The sequence below is a fragment of the Pongo abelii genome, chromosome 1, assembly GCF_028885655.2.
Source record: "Pongo abelii isolate AG06213 chromosome 1, NHGRI_mPonAbe1-v2.0_pri, whole genome shotgun sequence".
In the NCBI taxonomy this organism is placed as follows: Eukaryota; Metazoa; Chordata; class Mammalia; order Primates; family Hominidae; genus Pongo; species Pongo abelii.
In genome coordinates, this window is record NC_071985.2 from 89,041,426 (window position 1) to 89,051,402 (window position 9,977).

At 45.4% G+C, this 9,977-nt stretch overlaps 1 protein-coding gene across 1 annotated transcript; it reads left to right on the forward strand.

Annotated features, from left to right (window-relative positions):
* Window positions 1-1,412: 1,412 nt before the first annotated feature.
* Window positions 1,413-9,642, forward strand: MPZ (myelin protein zero). Its single transcript, XM_002809887.4, has 6 exons — window positions 1,413-1,549; window positions 3,952-4,118; window positions 4,443-4,656; window positions 4,900-5,035; window positions 5,196-5,256; window positions 5,387-9,642. The coding sequence occupies exons 1-6, from the start codon at window positions 1,453-1,455 to the stop codon at window positions 5,486-5,488; spliced, it is 777 nt and encodes a 258-aa protein (XP_002809933.1). The 5' UTR covers window positions 1,413-1,452; the 3' UTR covers window positions 5,489-9,642.
* Window positions 9,643-9,977: the final 335 nt, after the last annotated feature.

The following is a 9,977-nucleotide window of genomic DNA, read 5'->3' on the forward strand; positions in this document are numbered from 1 at the left end:
TCCTTGCTTTTGCTGTTCTATCTTCTGGTAACCCTCCCTATCTCCCTTTCCAAAATGACGGTCATCCTTCAAGGCTGATTCATATCTAACATTGCCTCCTAGACACAACTATTCTTCCGTCTGAACTATTTATTTGTTTGATTATTTATTTATTTATTTATTTATTTTTGAGACAGAGTTTCATTCTGTAGCCCAGGGTGGAAAGCAGTGGCGCAATCATAGCTCGCCGCAGCCTTGATTTCCCAGGTTCAAGCGATCTTCCTGCCTCAACCTCCCAAGTAGCTGGGACTACAAGCATGTGACAAGATGCCCAGCTGATTTTTTAAAAAATTTTGGTAGAGGCGAGGTCTCGCTATGTTGCCCAGACAGGTCTTAAACTCCTAAACTCAAGCAATCCTCCTGCATAAGCCTACCAAAGTGCTGAGATTACAGGTGTCAGCCACTATGCCTGACATAAACTTCATTTATTAAATAAAGTTTATTTTGTCTTTAATCTCTCATATAACTTACTCAGTCTTCCTGATGTTGCAGCTGTGTGCGCCCCTCTTTTGTACTCCCAGCGTTTTGTTCATTACTAAAGGAAGTATCATGGCTTATTATACTTCATTGTTGATGGGTTTGTCCTCTGATCCTCCCACCTCCACCTCCCCAAACCAAATTTTCAACTCCTTGCGGGAAGGACTTAATTTTTATTCCTCTCTCTATTACCTGCATTCTCATACTTTACATATTGCTGGCACTTAATACAATTTTGTAGCCTTGAAATAAATTGAAATGGACTTAAACAGCAGCATGAGGCATTGAAGGACTTCTTGACAAACAGGGAAAGGTCAGGGGCTTCTTGCCTGGAAATAGTCCAGTGGAGAAAGACTTCTGTCTGGGAAGAATCGCACAGGATGAAGGGAGGTGCGGGGAAAAAAACTCCCATAGGACTTGGTCATCTCAAGAAGTCTGTAATGCGGTCCACATTAGTGGAGATAACAAGGGATATCCTATTTTCAGAGTTCTCTGGGGAAAACCTGCCTCTAGTTCCTAGGGCTGTGAGGCAGCCTCTCTCAGGCAAGGAGGCTGACGAGGAATCCCTTTTTATGGCCTTTAAATTGTGGTTCCTTATCTATCCCTCAGGGAAGTGTGTGTGTGTCCCTGTTTTTGTCCCTCTCCCTCACCACCCCCCCGCAACATTCCAGCCTGGGGCAGGGGGAGGCCAGTGGACACAAAGCCCTCTGTGTATGGGGTGGTATGTGTCCCCCCACCCCTCCACCCAGACTATACAATGCCCCTTCTGCTCCCTGCACTCTGCCCCCCTCCCCACCACCTCTCAACTGCACATGCCAGGCTGCAATTGGTTACTGGCTGAGGACAGCCCCCTCATGCTGGGGCCCCAGGGGATTTTAAGCAGGTTCCAGGAATCCCCCGTTCAGTTCCTGGTCCCCCACTTTCTCAACCCCACAGATGCTCCGGGCCCCTGCCCCTGCCCCAGCTATGGCTCCTGGGGCTCCCTCATCCAGCCCCAGCCCTATCCTGGCTGTGCTGCTCTTCTCTTCTTTGGGTAAGTGGAGCCACCCTACTGTGGGAGCCTTGGGACTCAGGTGTCTCTCAGCAATCCCCACTGCCTTTGCTGCACTCCCCACTGCAACCAAAGAAAGAGCAAGCAGGAGCAGGAAGGTGACATTATATTCAGAAAGAAAAAATATGCGGCCGGGCATGGTGCCTCATGTCTGTAATCCCAGCACTTTGGGAGGCCAAGGTGGGAGAATTATTTGAGCCCCAGGAGTTAGAGACCAGCCTGGACAACATAACCAGACTCCATCTGTAAAATTAAAAAAAAAAATATATATATATATATATGAAAATAAAAAATATGCATTTAGAGGGAGGCAGTAGAGGTTTTATTTTAAGAGAAAGGTTAAAAGAGAGTGTAGCAAGCTTCCCTGAGTGGTGGGCATGGCTGGACACAGGTTGGAAATAGTAGCATGCCCCCAGAGCCATGCTAACAGCCTGGTGGGAAGCGGTGTTAGATTGCATAAAGGAATAGGCTCAAACACCTGGGTTTGGTTCCCACTCGTCCCCTAGCAGTACAGGAGGTGCCTTAACCTTAGTTTCCTAGAAGGAAAAAGAGAGTGTGATCTAAGTAAGGAGCCCAGGTTTGTGGTCTGAGCTCCTCAGATTTTTTGTCTCTCTGCGGCTCCCCACCTGTTGTGTGGGTGAATGGAGTGAGGTTCTATGAGATTCTGGGATCTTATCCCTCTACAGCTGTTTTCCTTCACAAGCTGACCAGCCCTTTCCTTGCCCGCTGGCAGATGTTGGATGAGTAAGAGGTCAAAGCAGGATTATTGGAATGGCCCCTTCCCTTCTCTGAACTGCCCTGAATCCTAGTGCAATGAGTGAGCCATAGGCAAGTGGGGGTGGTGGGGAGGACATCAAGGAAAAGGGGGCTGGCCAGAATGCCCAGGGTTCTCTGCTGTCAGCTGCTTGAGCCCTAGACTCTTCTGGGTTGTACTGGGCTATTTGGGGGTACCCTGAGAAAATGTTAAAGATAGAGAGTTGGAGAAGGGCATAGTGAGGGAAATAGGGGGAAGGAATCTTGGTGTATAAGGAAGAGGGAGAGTTCTGTCTCAACACTTGTTCCACTCATAGAACCATTGAGCAGAGTTGAGAAGGGCAATGGTTGATATTGTAACAGGAGGAATAGAAGTTACAGCCAGTGAATTATCTCCCTTGTTACACAAGGGGGATTCCCAAGAAGGTTCTAAGGTGGAAGTTCCAGAAGGTAAGTACGTGGTATTGCATGCTGAGGTGAGAGATTCAGGACAGTTGGGATGGGAGTAGGGGTGGCATGAGCCCCCCAGCATTGGTCAGACAATGGAACTTTGTTTGGTTGCCACCTCCCCCTTCTGTAGAACAAAAAGATCTACAGTTGCCCCTCCCTGGGGCCAGCCCACACACATAGTCTCTCTGGAATGACTTTCCTTGTGTGGGTAAGTCTTGGAGATGGCACTGGGCCAGAATGGCCAAGAGGAAGGTGAGGACATTTGAACCATAGAGAGCTCACATGTAGGGTCATCTGAGCTGTAGGCTTGGGGTCTTGCTCTGCACCCAGCTGAGAGGGGTATGAGGCCCTTCCCTTCCTGACTCTCCAGTCAAGAGCAAACTGTATGGCAACCAGGGATTCAGCAATGAGGACAGTTGTGCCAGGGAAGAAGACTTATATTTTCTAGTTATCTTTATTTTTTTTCTGCAAGAAATTTGAGTTATTGTGAAATCCAATGCAGCTGTTAAAATAAGATTGATATCTATTGAATCAACAGGGAAAGCTCCTCCAGATACATAAGTTCTTAAGCAAAAAAACACTAGAATACAATGCAACATGTATGTGAAAAAAAAACTCGTCAAAACTATTTGTTGTAAGTATGTGTATATCTTGAGTTTATTGAGTTTATACTGAGTTTGATTCATATTAAATGGATAACTTGTTACATCTTGGAAGAGAATACAGGAAAGGAATTTGTTGGGCTAAGTGTCAAAGGAGACTTGTTTTATTTCTATTGCTTGAATAGTTTATAAGAAGAGTACAATATGTATTACCTGTATAATTTATAATAAATTTTAAAAATTTAGAACACTGCATCTAAAGGATAGCTTAAAAGTTAGATATTGACCCAAAGGAGAAGTGAGACTTAAAGACAGAACCCAATCTCTGGAAGTCCTCAAGAGAATTCTGTTACTGCTGATTTCATCTCCTCTACAGACATGCTGAAGAGCTTGACAGACACAGCATTTATGCTCATCTGTTCAGTTAGTCCCCAGAAACTTGGGGCTCAGAATTTGTTGTTTCTCTTCCAAATTGGCCTCTGACCTGTGACTCAGCACTTGATTTCCTACTGATCTCACTTCCTCTGTGTCCCTTACTGGGCCCATAGGTGCATCTGATTCCCCACTTTGTGCTTGCAGTGCTGTCCCCGGCCCAGGCCATCGTGGTTTACACCGACAGGGAGGTCCATGGTGCTGTGGGCTCCCGGGTGACCCTGCACTGCTCCTTCTGGTCCAGTGAGTGGGTCTCAGACGACATCTCCTTCACGTGGCGCTACCAGCCCGAAGGGGGCAGAGATGCCATTTCGGTGAGTGCCTGGGGGAATCCTGGGGTTGGATAACAGAAAGTGCTTCAAAGAACAACAAAAAAGATAACTTGGGCTAAGGAGGGGGAAATCCTTTTTGAGCCATAACCCCAACTTTGGCAAGGTAAATGGCAATCTTTGTCACCCTGACTACATTGTCCTCCCTTCTCCAGCACTACCCTTTCCAGCCGAAGATCCCTTACCCTGAGGCTGGAGCGAAGCTTTTTTTTTTTTTCTTTTGGCTTTCTGTAACAAATTATGGAGCTAAGCATTGACAGCTCTGTTCTCATTAGGGTCCGCTCACATGCTTCCCCTCATTCCTCATAGATCTTCCACTATGCCAAGGGACAACCCTACATTGACGAGGTGGGGACCTTCAAAGAGCGCATCCAGTGGGTAGGGGACCCTCGCTGGAAGGATGGCTCCATTGTCATACACAACCTAGACTACAGTGACAATGGCACATTCACTTGTGACGTCAAAAACCCTCCAGACATAGTGGGCAAGACGTCTCAGGTCACGCTGTATGTCTTTGAAAAAGGTGTGAGAAGGGATGGGGACAAGGGTATGGGAAGCAGTTTGGGAGGGGATCAGGGAGGACTGACAGGTTGGGGGAAGAGGCAAAAAGCCCGGCCTAAGGACCTTTATTCAGGCTCTGGGAGCGTGGGCAGAAGGCAGTTTTGGCTGCGAGTCCTACATCCTCAATGCAGGGCATAGACTCGGACTAGGAACCACAGACACAGGGCCCTGCTCATTCTCTCACTTCTTTTCCCACCCCTCCTAGTGCCAACTAGGTACGGGGTGGTTCTGGGAGCTGTGATCGGGGGTGTCCTCGGGGTGGTGCTGTTGCTGCTGCTGCTTTTCTACGTGGTTCGGTACTGCTGGCTACGCAGGCAGGCGGCCCTGCAGAGGAGGCTCAGGTAAGGGGCGGAGCCTAGCTCCCCTCCCCCTCTCCCCACTATCCCCCATCTGGGCGGAGACTACTCCAGTGGGTGGGAGGGCCAAGGGGAAGAGGAAGCTGTGTCCGCGGTGCAAGGGGTTCCGGCGAGGCCAAACGTACAGCACTCTCTCTTCTTGCAGTGCCATGGAGAAGGGGAAATTGCACAAGCCAGGAAAGGACGCGTCGAAGCGCGGGCGGCAGGTTAGCGGGACTTGGGGCCTGGACAAGATGGGAAAGAGAACCCTGGGAGCCGCCGGGCAGCAGTGAGGGGTGGGATGGGAACAGTCAAGCCCCAATCGCTCGGTGACTGATGTGTGCGCCCCTCCCCCAGACGCCAGTGCTGTATGCAATGCTGGACCACAGCAGAAGCACCAAAGCTGTCAGTGAGAAGAAGGCCAAGGGGCTGGGGGAGTCTCGCAAGGATAAGAAATAGCGGTTAGCGGGCCGGGCGGGGGGTCGGGGGTTAGGGGTGGAGCCCGCCAAAGGCCCAAAGGTGGTGGTCATCGAGATGGAGCTACGAAAGGATGAGCAGAGCTCGGAGCTCCGGCCTGCTGTCAAGTCCCCCAGCAGAACCAGCCTCAAAAACGCCCTCAAGAACATGATGGGCCTGAACTCGGACAAGTGATCACCACCCCCCACCCCAGGCCCTGCCACAGCAGGGGGACCTAGGCTCCTCTTACCCTCGTCTAGGTGCTTTCCCTCTTTGCTCCCCCGCCCTGCCCTGCCCTCACCTCCCTTTGAGATGTAAGTTTCATTCCAGAATTCATTCCCCAGGCAATTGTATTCTCCCCTACCTTCACCCCTGGCTTTCTGGGAGCCCAGGAGCTAATCCTACCCCTCACCTGCCCCAGGGGCTGTGTGTTTGGTGCCTGTCCACCTGAGCACTGAGAAGAAAGGGACTTTGATACCCTCTGCCTCAAGTCCAGGCCACCTGGCATTCCCATCTCCTGCATCCCCCAGCCTGTCCCGCTGGCTGTTTCCTCTCCCGTCCGTCCCTCCCCTCTACCAGGTGGCCCAGCTCCATACTCTGTCCCCCCAGCTAATACCCAGAGCACCCAGATCAGACTCTCCTTCAGGGTTTATTTAGGTTATTATTTTTTATTTTTTAATCCATTCTTTGTTTGTTTACCTGTGCTCATCCTCTGCCCTTACACCCATGACTGAGGACCAATGACGTCATGTGGCTTTTGCAATTCACGCCCCCCTTAAGTCCTTAATGAAGAGCCAGCCCAAGCAGAGGGGCCCCTGATCCTCACACTTCGGTATAGCATTGGTTCCCCCTGACCACTTTGGAGCACTGTTCTGGGACTCCAGGTCTTGAGGAAAGAGAGAGAGAGAGAGAGAATGGATCCTCATAGGTCAGGGAGTGGGGGAGGGGGCAAATGAGCCTTAAGATGTGGTTTTTAAACAACCAAACAAAAAGCAGGAAAAACAAATGGGAAATGGGGGGGCGGGGGGGAGGAAGAGGCTGCACTCCAGCCACAGGGGATTCTTAGGATTTTTCTACATTCTGTATATTTCTTCTCAAACCTCCAAATGTCCTTAAATGTTTAATAAACACTGACATTTCCAGAAGCTGCTGCCTCGTCTAGAATTTCCTAGTCCTCCTGGGAATAATTCCTGCCCCTTATCCCATCTCCAACCTTCCATACTTGGCTTCAGTTGTTTAGTTTTTTTGGGGTGGGCTTATATAGTATACTACAAAGAATTCTGAAATAGCCTCATAAGACACATTCATACCTTCAGCAAATAATCAGTGAGATTATACTATGTTGTAAACTCTGTCAGTCTCTGCTTTTACATGAGTTAAAACGCAGAATCTGTCTTCACCAAGATCTGACTTTTAAAACATCCCAGCCACTCTCTAGCTGATCCCCAGGACAGTTACCTGACTTTGGTAAGCTTGTTTATGTACTTGTAAACAACTGAGATAATGATATCTGCCCTGCTTAATTCCTAGGGATTTTATAATAATCAAATGAGATCCTGTGTATGGAAAACTTTGTAAACTATAAGTTGATATACAACTAAATATTAAGGTGTTTAATATTTGTTTCTAGTGCTTGCCTAAGGTAGTACACTTTACAAATTAGCACAAATCCCATTCACCTCTCTAAACAATCACTGCTTTGTTTTGTCGGTACATGATTTTACGTCTGTTTACCTATTAATAGGTATACTATTAATACCTCATTAGCTAGTTTGTTGGTATGTCAATTTAGGTATACCATTAATATCCTGGTATCCTGAACTGATTGTGGAAAAACATATATGTATCATTTTCCCCTGGGGATTACTGATGGCACAAAAAAACCCAAAATGCCCACAAGTAATTTCTTCCCCTTGTTAAGAAGCTAAAGATATGATTAACACCAGCTTTACCAAAACCCAGAGTGCTTCCATTTGTTTGAGGGGTGTCTTCAATGTCTTTAAAAAAAAATCAATCTGCCTTCATTTAAATATAAAAGCTAATAGATTACATATAGCCTTTTGTTGGGGGGAAGTGGGAGAGGAAACTTAGTCACAACCCAGTAATAAAGTTGGGAATATCTTAAGCCCAAGATTCCTTATGAGTTAAGATGCTAAACTGTCCGTTATTCATTAGATAGTTGCAGCTGGGTTCCCTGCTTAAACTTCCCAGACTGTCAGGAGAGTCAAATGAAGTCGGATGTGGTGGCTCATGCCTGTAATGCCAGCACTTTGGGAGGCCAAGGCGGGCAGATCACTTCAGGCCACGATGTTGAGGCCAGCCTGACCAACATGGCCAAACACTGTCTCCACTAAAAATACAAAACTTAGCCCAGCATGGTGGTGCACGCCTTCCAACCCTGGCTACTTGAGCAGCTGGGGCACGAGAATTGCTTGAACTGGGGAGGTGGAGGTTGCAGTGAGCCGAGATCATGCTGCTGCACTCCAGCCTGGGCAACACAGCAAGACTATGTCTCATTAAAAAAAAAAAAAAAAAAGAGAGAGTCAAATGAGCTATTATGCTACTTATGAGATAGAGTATAGCTCAAAGCTTCTCATTTAATTACACTTTTGTTCTAAAATTTATCAGCCACCTGCATTTTGCTAGCTCAGTTTATCCAATTATTTTAATATTTCTTATTCCATCAGGAATCCTGGTACCCTGGGACACATTTTGCAACCTTTGCATTAGGCATTTTCACAAGCATTGCACACTTAATGTGGGTTTTTCCAAGACTGTGCCCATTTTCCACAATCCCCAACAAAGTAAGCCACATCCCCCCTTTCTTTCCACTGCAGTAAAGCATTAAATAAAGTCTAGAATAATGATTCAGATAAAGGGAAATGACATTGTTATATGGGAAACTTTGAATCCCATCTAATTATTACTTTGAAATAAATCGTTCACAATCCTCAGTGCATTGTTAATAATAGCAATAATTTTGCCCAGGCATGTGAGCACTTTGAGAATAATTTAAAGCCTTTTTCAGTGTTAACCATAAAAAAAAAGATTATAACCCAATTTATGAATACGAATACAAAAAGTCTAAATAAAATATTTGCAAAAGAGAATTCCACAATGAGTTAATACAATAATAAATTATGACCATGAAGAATTTACTCTGGGAATGAAAGAATAGTTCAGTATCAGGAAATCTACCAACAGAATATGTTATATCATCAGGGGAAAAAACGTAATTCTATCAAGAGGAGATGTAAAAAAAAAAGCAATTGTTTTTTAGTAGCTATTCCTACAAAACATTCTAAGTAAAGTAGGAATAGAAATAAACATAATGGAGACTATTTTTCAAAAATCATTTAAAAAGCATATTAAATACGAAACATTGCAGCCATTGTCATTAAAACAAAAAAGATAGTACATACATTATCACTAATAATATTCAATATTATAGTTGAAGAATTTAGTGTAATAAACCAAGAACAAGGAACAACCTGTATACATAGATGAGAAACTTATCTTTATTTGCAGATAATATAATTGTGTTTCTAGGAAATCCATAAGATGTAACTAGACAAGTATTGAACTAAGAAGTCAATCTGGTAGTGTGATTATAAAATAAATTAATTTCAGTCTATAACTAGAAATCTAGCTAGAAATGAAAATAAAAGGGAAGCCCACTGATGACAGTAAAAAGAACAGAAACAAAAATTAACAAGAAAGGTACATAACCTGTATGAAAAAAATTATAAGATTTATTAAGTAACAATATGTGAAAGTTGTCAGAATCAAAATGGAGACACTCATGTTAAAAAAGAAAAACAGGGCCAAGCGCAGTGGCTCACGCCTGTAATCCCAGCACTTTGGAAGCCGAGGTGGGTGGATCACTTGAGGTCAGGAGTTCAAGACCAGCCTAGCCAACATGGTGAAACTCCATTCTACTAAAAATACAAAACATTAGCCAGGCATAGTGGTGCTCGCCTATAATCCCAGCTACTCGGGGCTGAAGCAGGAGAATCGCTTGAACCTGGGAGGCAGAGGCTGCAGTAAGCTGAGGTCATGCCACTGTACTCTAGTCTGGGCAACAGAGCGAGACTCCAGCTCAAAAAAAAACAAAAACAAAAACAAAAACAAAAAAACAAAACAAAACAAAAGAAAACCCTGACAAACAGAGCCAGGGAAGGCTATGAAGAAACAAGTTCTCAAGCATAAATACTTGATAACAAAAGCTATGACAAAAGAATGCAAAATGGGGACTCAGGGGAAAGGGTGGGTGGGGGTGGTGAGGGATTAAAAAACTACAAATTAGGTTCAGTGGATACTGCTAAGGTGATGGGTGCACCAAAATCTCACAAATCACCACTAAAGAACTTACTCATGTAACCAAACACCACCTGTACCCCAAAAACCTAAGGAAATAATTTTTTTTTTTTTTTTGAGACTGAGTTTTGGTCTTATTGCCCAGGCTGAAGTGCGATGACACGATCTCAGCTCA

Bases quoted from the DNA above. Each gene is read 5' to 3' on its own strand.
- MPZ (XM_002809887.4), top strand. From the start codon at position 1,453: ATGCTCCGGGCCCCTGCCCCTGCCCCAGCTATGGCTCCTGGGGCTCCC. The intron at 4,657-4,899 runs GTGTGAGAAGGG...CACCCCTCCTAG, and splicing joins GCTGTATGTCTTTGAAAAAG to TGCCAACTAGGTACGGGGTG. The intron at 5,036-5,195 runs GTAAGGGGCGGA...CTCTTCTTGCAG, and splicing joins GCCCTGCAGAGGAGGCTCAG to TGCCATGGAGAAGGGGAAAT.